We start from the raw sequence: 17,164 nt of genomic DNA, 5'->3' as shown, positions 1-17,164 counted from the left end.
TCTTGTTGAGGTCCGGAGTCACCGCGATCAGAGTCGGCCAAGTCGCTGTCCGACTCCGAGGCCGCACGGTCAAACCAGTGAGCCACATTCACCGATTGCTTCGCAACGGCCATAGGTTCATACATACGTGGTTTCACCTCTCGATATTTAATTTGGAGAGTTCCTGCTTCAAAATCGCTATCAGACATTTTACACAACCTCTCACGACCAGAGTCCGTACACATGTGCTCGGTTCGCAAGTAAAGACAGAACCGCTCCCAGTCTGTTTGCCTTGAATGACATCACAACGGGCGGCACGGTGGTGTAGTGGTTAGCGCTGTCGCCTCACAGCAAGAAGGTCCGGGTTCGAGCCCCGTGGCCGGCGAGGGCCTTTCTGTGTGGAGTTTGCATGTTCTCCCCGTGTCCGCGTGGGTTTCCTCTGGGTGCTCCGGTTTCCCCCACAGTCCAAAGACATGCAGGTTAGGTTAACTGGTGACTCTAAATTGAGCGTAGGTGTGAATGTGAGTGTGAATGGTTGTGTGTCGATGTGTCAGCCCTGTGATGACCTGGCGACTTGTCCAGGGTGTACCCCGCCTTTCGCCCGTAGTCAGCTGGGATAGGCTCCGGCTTGCCTGCGACCCTGTAGAAGGATAAAGCGGCTAGAGATAATGAGATGAGATTGTTTGATGGGCGGCACGGTGGTGTAGTGGTTAGCGCTGTCGCCTCACAGCAAGAAGGTCCAGATTTGAGCCCCATGGCCGGCGAGGGCCTTTCTGTGTGGAATTTTCATGTTGTCCGCGTGGGTTTCCTCCGGGTACTCCGGTTTCCCCCACAGTCCAAAGACATGCAGGTTAGGTTAACTGGTGACTCTAAATTGACCGTAGGTGTGAATGTGAGTGTGAATGGTTGTCTGTGTCTATGTGTCAGCCCTGTGATGATCTGGCGACTTGTCCAGGGTGTACCCCGCCTTTCGCACGTAGTCAGCTGGGATAGGCTCCAGCTTGCCTGCGACCCTGTAGAACAGGATAAAGCGGCTACAGATAATGAGATGAGATTTTTATGGAGGCCGCCATAACTCCATCGTGCATGACGTCATTTTCCACGAGCACAGCGGAGGTGTAGAAGTGCATGCTGTACTCGACTACAGTATAATATGATGGTCTAGCGTGACTTCTCGGTCAATTTGTTTGCATTTCTCGACAAAAATTATGGCAATACAGTATTAGAAAAGGAATTCAAATAAAGTAGTGGCTAGTTTATTGCCTGTTTATTAAAAAAATGTATTTACCTGATTTACCTGCTTATCTTCCATCTGTTTGATGCATGACGAGGTGGCATGTTGTCGTGCTGTCGTTCTTTTGTGGTGAAACAAAGACGGGATTGCATCCAGATATCTTGTTCTACAGGGTCGCAGGCAAGCTGGAGCCTATCCCAGCTGACTACGGGCGAAAGGCAGGGTACACCCTGGACAGGTCGCCAGGTCGTCACAGGGCTGATACATAGACACAGACAACCATTCACACTCACATTCACACCTACGGTCAATTTAGAGTCACCAGTTAACCTAACCTGCATGTCTTTGGACTGTGGGGGAAACCGGAGCACCCGGAGGAAACCCACGCGGACACGGGGAGAACATGCAAACTCCGCGCAGAAAGGCCCTCGCCGGCCACGGGGCTCGAACCCGGACCTTCTTGCTGTGAGGCGACAGTGCTAACCACTACACCACCGTGCCGCCCTATAATGGACATTTGAGTGTGAAATTAAACTAGTCTTCCATACCATTTCAGAAACAAATTGTACAACTTCTAAAGTGTTTAGTGAAATTTTGCACAACAGAGAATTTGTTTGATGAGTGTATTGAATAGTGTGGTAGTGAAAGTTTACAAGTGAATTATCTGGAAAGTGATGGATTTTGATAGAGTTTTGAGGTTTTAAGTGAAAGATTATTAGTGAGTGTATTTTGGTCGTACTAAAATTTTGCATTCGAGTGAATCTCTTTGTGGAGTATATTTTGATAGTATGGTAGTATTTATAGAGCCATTTTTAAGTTTTGTTTGAAAACTTTCAGTCCAAGTTTGCAAATGAGCAAATTCCTTTGATGCATTCCGACAGGATTTGGATAGGATTTCTAGTGCTTTTTAAACATTCTGTTGGAAAGTGTTTAGTGAGAGAGATGCATGTTAGTAGTACTAAGACAGTGCAGTATTTATTTAATTGAGTTGTTACTATTTTGGTTAAATCTTATTAAAATTTAATTTATATATATGATATTATAGTTCTCTGTATTTTTACGAGCTTACAGAAGGAAAACACATTTGATGCAATCCAATAATACTTTCATTCACTGCGACTATTTTAAGAATTATAAATATTCTTCTAAAGCATCACTTGTGCTGTTTTCTGTGGGTCTCTGTATGTATACAATATTCAGGCATGAGATTTTTCAGCTCAAAATCTGATTGAAGACTTCCCTTTCATTGTTATTATATTAAAATTCAAGACAAGAGTGTTATTTCAGATTTTTCACTCTGAGCTCTCTCATGCCTGATACATGAATCCCATAGCCTATAGTGATTGATAGAACAATATCAACAATTCAAAAACTCTTTAATTGTATAAATTTCAAATGGTTTGCAATTAATTGGGATCCACTGTTTTTATCGTTTCAACCGCGCATCATACCCTCGTCCAATTGAAAAATGTCGTTCATGCATGGGCGTCGCCACCATAATTCTTCGTTTGGACCCCCCCCTACACACACACACACACATTTAACATAAAATATTAGTTCACCTGGGGCCGTTTCTATTGCTTCGTGAAAGAATCCATTCCACTTGATCGATAAGAGAATACACATACCACTGAAAATCCACTCTGGGTTTTCCAGGCGTTCCCTACAACAACTCACCGCACACAGTTTTCTGGAGAGTAACATGGGAAATCAGTGTCTGGGGAAGGAATAGCAGAAAGGAAAGCAATGGAGAGAGATGGATGTTATTCCAGGTGGATTGTGAAGGAAAGGGGGATAAAAGTTATGAAGTGGTAGAAATTGTGGTGGCACCAATGTAAGAAGGAGTTATATTTATAAATCTATTTGTTATAATAATCTGTAAATGTTACTGTAGTACCACCATTGCATGTAGGTTAACAAAACTGCACTTGTTCATTGTGTGAAGTTCTCTTTTATGTGTCGTTGCTTGACACATACCCCTTTTCCACCAAATCAGTTCCAGGGCTGGTTCACAACTCATTCAACTTGCGAACCAGCTGAGGACCAGTTTGCTTTTCCATAGCTCAGGGTGCTAAGGGGAGCCACATCATTACGTCACTGTATAGGTCAGTTACGTCGCTGTGTTTGCATAAACCTTGGCGCGAACATCAAAGCAACAACAACACAGAGAAGAAGAAGCAGCAACAACAACAACAATAATAAATGACTGCTGCTTTACTGCATCCATGATATCTCGTCGCTTATTTAAAAATGGCACCCTCTCGCGGTCTTGCTATTGTTGTTGGTCTTAACAACTCCGCCCGCCCCCCCCGCTGACGTAAGCAGTTCTTTCCTCTAGCCCAGCAAAGAGCTGGTGCTACCCTGGAACTGGTTTTTCTGGCCCAGAGCCAGTTCTTTGTCAGTGGAAACAGAAAACCCGGTTCCAAACTAAGCACTGGCCCTGAACCAGCCCTGGAACTGATTTGGTGGAAAAGGGTGATTTTGTGTCATTAAGACTGCATGATGCCATGTCAGTTTTGTTATGAGTATCATTAAATTGGAAAAAAGTAAAATGCACCCACTAAAGTCACTGTTGGCGGTGAACAAAATTGCACCTGTTCATTGTGTGAAGTTATTTTTTATGTGTCACCGTTGCTTGACACAGTGTGATTTTGTGTTATGAAGTTTGCATGATGCCATGTCATGCCTGTTCATTGTGTGAAATTATGAATATTCTTATTTTTAAACATACAGTTGAGTGTCACTATTGCTTGGCACAGTGGCATGTTGTGTTACATCTAAAAATAAATAAAATGGAAACAAAATAAAAAGCAAAATGCACCCATAAAGTCATTGTGGGTGATAAATTGACACATTCATCTCATTATCTTAGCCAGAGCAGTGGGTTTAAAAACGGGCTGATGGATACCGTATATGGACTAGTTGAATGAGGACTTTTTGTTGAGTCTGTAAAACAGTCATTGAATTAAGTGACTTTTGTAGGTAAAATTAGGTGTTTAACAACCTGTTAAAAATACAGTGAAACCTCATGTTACGACCACTTCAAAATTACGACCACCTCAAAATTACGAACAATTTTTCACGGTCCCGACTGCTTGCTTATATATTTCATTGGTCGCGGCCTTCAATAATGCGACCACCTCAATATTGCGTATTACGACCATTAATTTCGGTCCCACCCGTCGAAAATCAATGTAATTAAACCTCGAAAATACGAGCGCCCCCCCCTGTCGTGTCAAAACACGGGGCACAAGCGCTTTCACGACATCCGGTTTACGTCATGCCGCAAAATTTTTTTACGTCATGCCGGAAAATTAAGATCGACTTGTACGACAATGAGTAGAAAACGTAATGAGTTGTCTTTGAAAGAAAAAATTTATGTGATTAACCAAAGTGCGGGTAAAAGTCAGCGTCAGCTAGCAGAAAAGTTTGGAATTGGCAAAACGCAAGTAATCTATGCAACGAGGTGTGAAGTGAGCTTTAGTAGATTGATTTAAATAGAAAAAGTTCAAGTTGTTAAAAGTGTCATAAGGCCACACCAATTTAATTAGTTGGTTCTCGGATTTTTTCAGGAAAAATATGAAGCGAGCGGGCGAAATAAAATTTAAAAAAAAAAATGCTCTGATGGTAAAATTAGCGGTGGAAATAGACCAAACAATACAGGCAAACCAGTAAACAGAATTTCAGCATACCTGTCAAAGATTTTACGCTTCTGTTCGCTGAATATCCTAACAATCACAAACACAGGCTTTGTAGGATTCCCCTCCACAGGCATGTTTCTTCCACAAGTCTTTATCTAAAGTGAAAGGGGCGATTTGATTGGTTTTCGGCATCACGTGACCTCACGTCACATGACCTTTTCTGTTGGCGGGAGTTTGATTTCGATTTTTTTTTCCATTTTACATTTTTTTCACACGGCAATTCTGAGAACCAACTAATTAAATTGGTGTGGCCTAATTATGAAAAAGAGTATTCAGAACGAGATTTCAATTTCTTGTTTCAATGACTTGTGTAAGTTTGCTGTATGGTTTATATTTAAAAATGGTATGGTTTTAATTATGATTAATTCTATTGCAAGTTTATTAAAAAAGTTTAAATGAAAAAAAGTTATTGTTTTTTACATGTTGTATTACATGTACATTTGTACTTGCTAGACACACAAACCACACACATGCTATACTTTTGTTTAAATTTAGCTTGTTGATTTAATCATTTATCAATGAAATACAATAAACTAGTCCATAAATTTATTACATGTAATACAACAGTATTAAGAACATCATGCATGCACGTTGCTATGCAACAGCTCAGCAACTGTCAGTATATCTTGCCAACTCAATATTAAGACCACCTCAATATTAAGACCACTTAGACCTGGTCCCAATGGGGGTCTTAATATCGAGGTTTCACTGTACATCAGAATGCAGGAAATGGCATCTAAATAATTAAAAAAATTTTCTGGGGGAAGACCCCCCACCAGCGTGTCCCCCCCCCCACACACATTAAAAACGCTCCTGATGCCTCTGCATTCATGCACTTTTCTCCCTCATGAGAATTTTGAAAAGTTGGCAAGTATGATGAGTTTCTGCTTTAAAGATGTACAACCCCAATTCCAAAAAAGTTGGGACAAAGTACAAATTGTAAATAAAAACGGAATGCAATAATTTACAAATCTCAAAAACTGATTGTATTCACAATAGAACATAGACAACATATCAAATGTCGAAAGTGACACAGACATTTTGATATGTCATACCAAATATTGGCTCATTTGAAATTTCATGACAGCAACACATCTCAAAAAAGTTGGGACGGGGCAATAATGCCTCTTTTCCACCAAATCAGTTCCAGGGCTGGTTCGGGGCCAGTGCTGGTTCACAACGTGTTCAACTCGCGAGCCAGCTGAGAACCAGTTTGCTTTTCCATAGCTCACGGTGCTAAGGGAAGACACGTCATTACGTCACTGTATACGTCAGTTACGTTGCTGTATACGTCATTATGTCGCTACGTTTGCATAAACCTTGGCGCGAATATCGAAGCAAAAACAACACGGAAGAAGCAGCAGAAACAATAATAATAATAATAATAATAATAAATGACTTCGCGTTTTTACAGCTGCTGCTTCTCGTCGCTTAAAAATGGCGATCTTTCGCGGTCTTGTTATTGGTCTTAACAACTCCGCCCCCCCACTGACGTAAGCGGTTCTTTCCTCTGGCCCAGCAGAGAGTTGGTGCTAGCCTGGAACCGGTTTTTCTGGCCCCAGAGCCAGTTCTTTGTCAGTGGAAACAGAAAACCCGGTTCCAAACTAAGCACTGGCCCCGAACCAGCCCTGGAACTGCTTTGGTGGAAAAGGGCCAGAAGAGGCTGGAAAAGTTAAAGGTACAAAAAAGGAACAGCTGGAGGACCAAATTGCAACTCATTAGGTCAATTGGCAATAGGTCATTAACATGACTGGGTATAAAAAGAGCATCTTGGAGTGGCAGCGGCTCTCAAAAGTAAAGATGGGAAGAGGATCACCAATCCCCCTAATTCTGCACCGACAAATAGTGGAGCAATATCAGAAAGGAGTTCAACAGTGTAAAATTGCAAAGAGTTTGAACATATCATCATCTACAGTGCATAATATCATCAAAAGATTCAGAGAATCTGGAAGAATCTGTGCGTAAGGGTCAAGGCCGGAAAACCATACTGGGTGCCCGTGATCTTTGGGCCCTTAGACGGCACTGCATCACATACAGGCATGCTTCTGTATTGGAAATCACAAAATGGGCTCAGGAATATTTCCAGAGAACATTATCTGTGAACACAATTCACCGTGCCATCCGCCGTTGCCAGCTAAAACTCTATAGTTCAAAGAAGAAGCCGTATCTAAACATGATCCAGAAGCGCAGACATCTTCTCTGGGCCAAGGCTCATTTAAAATGGACTGTGGCAAAGTGGAAAACTGTTCTGTGGTCAGACGAATCAAAATTTGAAGCTCTTTACGGAAATCAGGGATGCCGTGTCATTCGGACTAAAGAGGAGAAGGACGACCCAAGTTGTTATCAGCGCTCAGTTCAGAAGCCTGCATCTCTGATGGTATGGGGTTGCATTAGTGCGTGTGGCATGGGCAGCTTACACATCTGGAAAGACACCATCAATGCTGAAAGGTATATCCAGGTTCTAGAGCAACATATGCTCCCATCCAGACGATGTCTCTTTCAGGGAAGACCTTGCGTTTTCCAACATGACAATGCCAAACCACATACTGCATCAATTACAGCATCATGGCTGTGTAGAAGAAGGGTCCGGGTACTGAACTGGCCAGCCTGCAGTCCAGATCTTTCACCCATAGAAAACATTTGGCGCATCATAAAACGGAAGATACGACAAAAAAGACCTAAGACAGTTGAGCAACTAGAATCCTACATTAGACAAGAATGGGTTAACATTCCTATCCCTAAACTTGAGCAGCTTGTCTCCTCAGTCCCCAGACGTTTACAGACTGTTGTAAAGAGAAAAGGGGATGTCTCACAGTGGGAAACATGGCCTTGTCCCAACTTTTTTGAGATGTGGTGTTGTCATGAAATTTAAAATCAACTAATTTTTCTCTTTAAATGATACATTTTCTCAGTTTAAACATTTGATATGTCATCTATGTTCTATTCTGAATAAAATATGGAATTTTGAAACGTCCACATCATTGCATTCTGTTTTTATTTACAATTTGTACTCTGTCCCAACTTTTTTGGAATCGGGGCTGTAGATGCATGACGCGCATGCGCAAATAAGATTATTATAATACATGGACAGCAAGAGGGTCGCGCGCTCGATTCCTCAGCCATATTAAGCGCACGCGAGTTCAAACTTTCCTCAGAAACCTTCGTTTGTAGCTAAAAGCGTTAGCTTCTCCATTTCACTGAACCCCATACAGGCTTTATAAAACCCAAATAAGAACATTTCCTTCCTTAAGAACAGAACTTACATGGCCGCACACCCTCTCCAGCAGTTTATCCAACTGACTCACTGCCTCGAGTCTCTTCCTCAGCCCAGGGTCCAGTTACAAACAGCTCAGCACATTACATAAGCAAACAAAATGGCTGAAACACCCTAAAGAGTGCGCAATATATCTAATAAATACTCATTCAGGATTCAGACCCCTGACCTGTCTGTCACTCCCTCAGAGTCACCCTTTACTTTCTATTCGAAGAGATTTATGTAATAACTCGATAACTTTCCAATAACTTCCGGAACCCAAAACAAAGCAAAACTGATTGGTTAAAAGTATGTATGGGCGTGGCTTAAGACTTCCTTTTCTGATTCCAGTGCTAGGGATAAATAGAGTCGACTCAAAGAATCGGTTCTTCACTCGCTTCTCAGATCCTTAAAAAAACAAACAACCCAAAACATAGGATAATAAAAGGCTATCTTATCTTATCTTTAAGAAAGTGTCCATCCATTGATCCATTATCTGTAGCCGTTTAGGGTTCAGGGCTCGAAATTCATATATTTTTTCACCAGCCAGCCGGACTAGTTCCCTTCCAAAGTAACTCGCCAAACAGAAAATCAACTCGCCAAAATTTGTTCATGTATGAATTTTACTTCTGTCAAAAATAACACAAAAGAGAGTAGTTACCATTGTTCATGACTAATGTGCGTTTATTTCAAGACCCGATTTTGATAGTGTTGTTAAATACATAAATGAGAACAACACAGAGCACCATAATATAATATCAACAAATAATAATATATTTAGGGTGACCAGATTTCCCTAGTCTGAAACTGGGACGGGCGGCACGGTGGTGTAGTGGTTAGCGCTGTCGCCTCACAGCAAGAAGGTCCTGGGTTCGAGCCCCGGGGCCGGCGAGGGCCTTTCTGTGTGGAGTTTGCATGTTCTCCCTGTGTCTGCGTGGGTTTCCTCTGGGTGCTCCGGTTTCCCCCAAAGACATGCAGGTTAGGTTAACTGGTGACTCTAAATTGACCGTAGGTGTGAATGTGAATGGTTGTCTGTGTCTATGTGTCAGCCCTGTGATGACCTGGCGACTTGTCCAGGGTGTACCCCGCCTTTCGCCCGTAGTCAGCTGGGATAGGCTCCAGCTTGCCTGCGACCCTGTAGAACAGGACAAAGCGGCTAATGAGATGAGATGAAACCGGGACACTTTTGTGCGCAACCATGCTCGTGCACGCACACCTTTTTTTTACGTAAACGTGACACTCAGAGAGGTGCTCTTATCATTTTGTTGAAGCTCACATTTATCAACATCTCACATGAATTAAAACAAACAGGCATTTTGTTATCTAGTAGCATAGTGGTATACAGATCAGTTAAATTATGGTCAGATTTTGTAATGGCTGAGAATAGGCCAGGCTATGTCCATAGGCCAAATTTAAACTGATTTATTTCACCTGTTTGTGAGAACACCAAGAAGAATGCATATGCACATGTAGGCTATATCTCTAAAATTGTATGCACTATAGCATGAACTTAAAAAGTAGATATGTGACCTCAACATAGCCTAGGTCAGAATCAACCTTACTAACCATTCCCCACAACTGAATGAATAAAGCAAGAAGATGTGTACAAAAGTGAACACTTTAATGGAAGGTGCAACAAGCTGTTCAACACAGCAATATGGCCAAACTGTCAGAATGGTATGTTAAACAGAAACAAAAAAGAGACAAGTGATTTGAGAATATACACTCAAACAAAACAGCAATAAAGGAGGAGAGGGGCGACAGCCCGAGGAAAGCCCCCACAGGCGCGCACATCATTTGCAACATAGGCTACCCAACTCAGTACAAGAACAAAGCTAAGGTGACTGTCAATCCACCCACCCTAAACAAAATGCATTAGCCTATGTATATTTACAAGAAGAGTGAATCTTTTCCAGTTTTAATGTGATCCTGTATATCGGCGTTACCACCGTGGGCTACGGAGAAGGAACACTTACAGTGTGTGCAGTAGGCTTCGTGCGCATTGTTCTGCACCTCTCGGAGGAAGGGGTAGGCGCCCTGTAAATCTTTGGAAAAGGTACATTTTCTTTTCAGCATAATTGCTGCGGCATTACTGCTGCTAGCTGCTAGACAAAGAACATTCGCGCCAGTTAATGTTTATTTTATTGTTGCATGGCAACACGTTCTGTTGTCTGGAATAATGTGGCTAAATAAACACCCATGCCACAGGGCCAGGGGGCAGTAACCAGGAAAGTTTGCGATTCCTGTCAATTCATCAAAATAGTAAATGCAGACATTTCTCCGCTAATGATTCCCACGCTGCTCAGTCGCAAACGTCGCGAGTGGCAAAAAACGGGACATATCCGTGTCCCGACAGACTTTTGTCGGGACTCGGGACACACAACCCCAAATCGGGACTGTCCCGGTAAAACCCAGACGTCTGGTCACCCTAAATATATTGGAAAACTTGGCAACTTGGTGTATGAGTATTGAAAACAAATATACTTACTATCATGACTATAGCACCCAAAATATGTCCAACATGCTTTCTATATTTAACCATTTATGAGATAGAAAGCATTACGAGCTTCATATTGTCTAGGAATTAACTTGAAAAAAATTAATTATTCCATAAAAATTGTATCGCAGCTAAGGCCTACCCTACTCCCACGTTTGCTTATAAATCCTTTGTCATTTCTCCTTCTCATACGCTTTATCAGCGGCCTTTTTCTCCTCTTCAGACCGAGGTCGCTTTGTCCCCGTCTCTGGCGGTTTCTGTACACCTTTCAGAAAATTCCACATCGCAACGTAGCTTTGGCAGATGTAGATGTAAACAACAACAAAAACACGTGTTTAAATGGGCGATAATGTCTCATCTCATCTCATTATCTGTAGCCGCTTTATCCTGTTCTACAGGGTCACAGGCAAGCTGGAGCCTATCCCAGCTGACTATGGGCGAAAGGCGGGGTACACCCTGGACAAGTCGCCAGGTCATCACAGGGCTGACACATAGACAACCATTCACACTCACACCTACGGTCAATTTAGAGTCACCAGTTAACCTAACCTGCATGTCTTTGGACTGTGGGGGAAACCGGAGCACCCGGAGGAAACCCATGCGGACACGGGGAGAACATGCAAACTCCACACAGAAAGGCCCTCGCCGGCCACGGGGCTCGAACCCGGACCTTCTTGCTGTGAGGCGACAGCGCTAACCACTACACCACCGTGCCACCCGGGCGATAATGTGGCCACATCTATTGAATTTGATAACGTGATTACCGCGATATTCAATGAGATGCGTTATATGCATGCACAGTAGTGAAAAAACCGACAGCCTGACTCGTACACGATATGATTCGGAATTCTTCGGTATTTTCCGTCCTGCCGATAAACACATCGATTAGCACAGACACGGCACACGCTTAATATGTGGCGGCTTTAGTTGACGGTGTGTCTGAATTAGGGCTGTGCGATATGGGAAAAAATGAATATCCCGATACATTTTCTCCATTTCACGATATACGATATATTGAAATCTCCTCTAAAGGACCCCATGAACTCTAACTTTTACTCTTTACTGTTTTCACTACAATCCCTGCAGATTAAATAACATTCTTGGTTAACTTTACAGGTGGTTTTCAACAACACATTTTAAATTTTCATGTTCGTGATTAATCACAATTGAGTTGAAATAAGACTGTTTTTATTCAACAAAGATGTCGCACAAACTGAAAAAATAATCTTGAAAATTGCAACATATGGGGTGGCTTTGGAGAATGAGGCTGCTATGGTCATTTGTTTAGCTCGTGGGCAAGTAGTTCAGAGTTTAAGAGACTCTTCATACTGTACCGGGTGAGTTTTCAGGTGATGGAACATATTTGTACAGTAGTGCTGCTGCCTTTCGTAATGACAGGTTTTTTTTTTGCACACTTTACAAACTGGCATTTGCTGTTCCACGTCCTCCTCACGATATCCAAAAAAAATGCCAGATGACTGATCCCTTACTAGTTCTTTTAGGAACCAATTCGTCCGCTTCCATTTTTAATTTGTTGCTGAAATTGACAGAGCTTACACAGTAACCTATGCAGCACCAGCGATTGCACGAACTGAGTCAGCGCTGTAAGTTCCTTTCAGTACCTAGATGTCACCCGGGATTGGTTGGCGAGTGTGTGACGTTATTGTTTTTTTTCCGTTTGTTTAAAACATTTTCCGGTGGTTTTCTCCCTGTCCCTCAGGCAGTAACGTGAGAGGCTTCTCAAGTTACTGCCTGAGGGACAGGGAGAAAACCACCGGAAAATGTTTTAAACAAACACAACAAACACGAAACAAACGCAAGTCGGCAGATGACCATAAAATACTCGATAGTTACAATATAATTTTATGTATCTCACACAGAATTTTCGGAGATATATCGAGTATATTCAATGTATCGCATAGCCCTAGTCTGAATCTTCACTTCATATATATTTTTTTATTTTCAACTAGCCAGCCGGGCTGGCTAGTGACAGGAATTACCCGCCAAATGACAAATTAAGTTGCCTCGGGTGACCGGACCACCGCGAATTTCAAGCCCTGGGGTTACAGGCAAGCTGGAGCCTATCCCAGCTGATTATGGGTGAAACGCGGGGTACACCCTGGACAAGTCGCCAGGTCATCGCAGGGCTGACACAGAGAAAAATAACCATTCACACTCACAATCAATTTGGACTGTGGGGGAAACCCATGTGGACACAGGGAGAGAATGCAAACTCCACACAGAAAGGCCCTTGCTGAACACTGGGCTCAAACCCAGGACCTTCTTGCTGTGAGGCACCAGTGCTAACCACTACACCACCGTGCCACCCCCAGCCTGAGTACATCTCATCTCATTATCTCTAGCCGCTTTATCCTGTTCTACAGGGTCGCAGGCAAGCTGGAGCCTATCCCAGCTGACTACGGGCAAAAGGCGGGGTACACCCTGGATGAGTCGCCAGGTCATCGCAGGGCTGACACATAGACACAGACAACCATTCACACTCACACCTACAGTCAATTTAGAGTCACCAGTTAACCTAACCTGCATGTCTTTGGACTGTGGGGGAAACCGGAGCACCCGGAGGAAACTCACGCGGACAACATGCAAACTCCACACAGAAAGGCCCTCGCCGGCCACGGGGCTCGAACCTGGACCTTCTTGCTGTGAGGCGACAGCGCTAACCACTACACCACCGTGCCACCCGGGCGATAATGTGGCCACATCTATTGAATTTGATAACGTGATTACCGCGATATTCAATGAGATGCGTTATATGCATGCACAGTAGTGAAAAAACCGACAGCCTGACTCGTACACGATATGATTCGGAATTCTTCGGTATTTTCCGTCCTGCCGATAAACACATCGTTTAGCACAGACACGGCACACGCTTAATATGTGGCGGCTTTAGTTGACGGTGTGTCTGAATTAGGGCTGTGCGATATGGGAAAAAATGAATATCCCGATACATTTTCTCCATTTCACGATATACGATATATTGAAATCTCCTCTAAAGGACCCCATGAACTCTAACTTTTACTCTTTACTGTTTTCACTACAATCCCTGCAGATTAAATAACATTCTTGGTTAACTTTACAGGTGGTTTTCAACAACACATTTTAAATTTTCATGTTCGTGATTAATCACAATTGAGTTGAAATAAGACTGTTTTTATTCAACAAAGATGTCGCACAAACTGAAAAAATAATCTTGAAAATTGCAACATATGGGGTGGCTTTGGAGAATGAGGCTGCTATGGTCATTTGTTTAGCTCGTGGGCAAGTAGTTCAGAGTTTAAGAGACTCTTCATACTGTACCGGGTGAGTTTTCAGGTGATGGAACATATTTGTACAGTAGTGCTGCTGCCTTTCGTGATGACAGGGGTTTTTTTGCACACTTTACAAACTGGCATTTGCTGTTCCATGTCCTCCTCACGATATCCAAAAAAAATGCCAGATGACTGATCCCTTACTAGTTCTTTTAGGAACCAATTCGTCCGCTTCCATTTTTAATTTGTTGCTGAAATTGACAGAGCTTACACAGTAACCTATGCAGCACCAGCGATTGCACAAACTGAGTCAGCACTGTAAGTTCCTTTCAGTACCTAGATGTCACCCGGGATTGGTTGGCGAGTGTGTGACGTTATTGTTTTTTTTTCTGTTTGTTTAAAACATTTTCCGGTGGTTTTCTCCCTGTCCCTCAGGCAGTAACGTGAGAGGCTTCTCAAGTTACTGCCTGAGGGACAGGGAGAAAACCACCGGAAAATGTTTTAAACAAACGCAACAAACATGAAACAAACGCAAGTCGGCAGATGACCATAAAATACTCAATAGTTACGATATAATTTTATGTATCTCACACAGAATTTTCGGAGATATATAGAGTATATTCAATGTATCGCATAGCCCTAGTCTGAATCTTCACTTCATATATATTTTTTATTTTCAACTAGCCAGCCGGGCTGGCTAGTGACAGGAATTACCCGCCAAATGACAAATTAAGTCACCTCGGGTGACCAGACCACCGCGAATTTCAAGCCCTGGGGTTACAGGCAAGCTGGAGCCTATCCCAGCTGATTATGGGCGAAACGCGGGGTACACCCTGGACAAGTCGCCAGGTCATCGCAGGGCTGACACAGAGAAAAACAACCATTCACACTCACGATCAATTTGGACTGTGGGGGAAACCCATGCGGACACAGGGAGAGCATGCAAACTCCACACAGAAAGGCCCTTGCCGAACACTGGGCTCAAACCCAGGACCTTCTTGCTGTGAGGCACCAGTGCTAACCACTACACCACCGTGCCACCCCCAGCCTGAGTACATCTCATCTCATTATCTCTAGCCGCTTTATCCTGTTCTACAGGGTCGCAGGCAAGCTGGAGCCTATCCCAGCTGACTCCGGGCAAAAGGCGGGGTACACCCTGGACGAGTCGCCAGGTCATCACATGGCTGACACATAGACACAGACAACCATTCACACTCACACCTACAGTCAATTTAGAGTCACCAGTTAACCTAACCTGCATGTCTTTGGACTGTGGGGGAAACCGGAGCACCCGGAGGAAACCCACGCGGACACGGGGAGAACATGCAAACTCCGCACAGAAAGGCCCTCGCCGGCCACAGGGCTCGAACCCGGATCTTCTTGCTGTGAGGCGACAGTGCTAACCACTACACCACCGTTGTAAGGGCTCCTCCAGCTGGAACGGTCAACTTCTCAAGATCAGTCCCCCCCGCGTACACCCAGAGCTCTGGGGGGTGGGTCGCAAAGAAAGATAGGAACCCCAAAGTAGTTCACATCTTTATTCGCAAGTCCCCCAACACCACGAGAGAATACAGGGGTTTTTATATTCACAGAGTGAAACCTTGGATCATTTCATATTAGCAGATGTTCTAACAGATATCAACATTTACGCACAACCTTAGGTCAGAGATAGCACAGTTCTGATAGAATGTTCCAAAAGATATCAATATTACGTCTCGAGCAATGTGTCTAGCTTAGACAGAAGGTCACACAGTTACACAGGAAACAAAAGGTCACAGAAGAATTCAGTGCCTTCTAGCTGAAATAGAACAGAACATTAAGAATAAAACAGAATATTAAGAATAAATCCTTACAATTTTGTCACAAAATAAATTATTGCCTTCTTGGTCAAGAATAAATACTTATAATTATTTATCCTTACAAAGGAATAAAACCTTACAACCGTGCCGCCCCATTTCAGAGTTTAAATATTTTTTTATTTAAAATTCACTTTCAAAGTATCAGTAAACTGGACACTCTCGGCCTCCCCCCTCTCACATGTGGCTGGATAAAGGATTTTCTAACTAACCGGCCCCAGACTGTGAGACTTGGCCCCCACTTCTCCTCCACCCGCATGTTGAGCACCGGCTCTCCACAGGGCTGTGTGCTGAGCCCCCTCCTGTACTGCCTCTACACCCACGACTGTAATCCGACCCACAACAACAACAACCTTATCGTCAAGTTTGCTGACGACACCACAGTGGTCGGACTCATCTCAAAGGGAGACGAGGCAGCCTACAGAGAGGAGGTCCTGAAGTTGGCAGCCTGGTGTTCAGAGAATAACCTCGCTCTGAACACCAAGAAAATCAAAGAGCTCATTATTAACTTCAGGAAGCACAGCACCGACCTAGCCCCCCTCTACATCAACAACGTGTATGTGGAGAGGGTCCACACCTTCCGGTTTCTCGGCGTCTTCATCTCCGCCGACATTTCCTGGTCAGCAAACATTACAGCAGTCATTAAGAAGGCTCAGCAGCAGCTACACTTCCTGAGAGTCCTCAGGAAGTACAACCTAAACTCCAACCTGCTGCTGACTTTCTACCGCTCATCCATCGAGAGCCTGCTGATGTACTGTATTACAGTATGGTATGGCAGCTGCACTGCTGTAGACAGGGAGAGGCTCCAGAGAGTAGTAAACGCAGCACAGAAGATCATTGGCTGCCCTCTCCCCTCCCTGATGGACATTTACACCTCCTGCTGCTTTAGCAGAGCTAAGAATATTATCAAGGACAGCTCCCACCCTGGCTTTGATCTGTTCGACCTGTTGTCCTCAGGGAGGCGCTACAGGTGCATCAGGACAAAGACAAATTGATTAAAAAACAGCTTCTTTCCAAAAGCCATAACCGCCCTGAACTCGGATATGCTCGGACTTATAGTCTATTCATTTTACTATTTACTAAATTATAATGTGCAGTATTTTATAAGGTGACTCTATGCAATACTTTTATAATGTGCAATACCTCACTCCATAATGTGAAACGCAACACATACACCTCAGGACTGTGCACCTTACACACAACACATACACCTCAGGACTGTGCACCTTACACACAATACACACACCTCAGGACTGTGCACCTTACACACAGCACATACACCTCAGGACTGTGTACCTTACACACAATACACACACCTCAGGACTGCGCACCTTACACACAGCACATACACCTCAAGTCTGTGCACCTTACCTTA

At 43.5% G+C, this 17,164-nt stretch overlaps 1 protein-coding gene across 1 annotated transcript in view; it reads right to left on the bottom strand.

Annotated features, from left to right (window-relative positions):
- The window catches only part of LOC132871837 (protein THEM6-like), a 32,216-nt gene extending 23,759 nt beyond the window's left edge, over positions 1–8,457 (bottom strand). The window contains exon 1 of the mRNA XM_060906373.1: positions 8,178–8,457. Coding sequence (XP_060762356.1) covers positions 8,178–8,179 — 2 coding nt within the window. The 5' untranslated portion in view covers positions 8,180–8,457. The remainder of the gene's footprint in view (positions 1–8,177) is intronic.
- Positions 8,458–17,164: the final 8,707 nt, after the last annotated feature.

This window comes from Neoarius graeffei, chromosome 23 (assembly GCF_027579695.1).
Source record: "Neoarius graeffei isolate fNeoGra1 chromosome 23, fNeoGra1.pri, whole genome shotgun sequence".
NCBI lineage: Eukaryota > Metazoa > Chordata > Actinopteri > Siluriformes > Ariidae > Neoarius > Neoarius graeffei.
The sequence above is the reverse complement of the archived record's forward strand: the minus strand, read 5'-3'. Positions and strand labels throughout refer to the sequence as shown.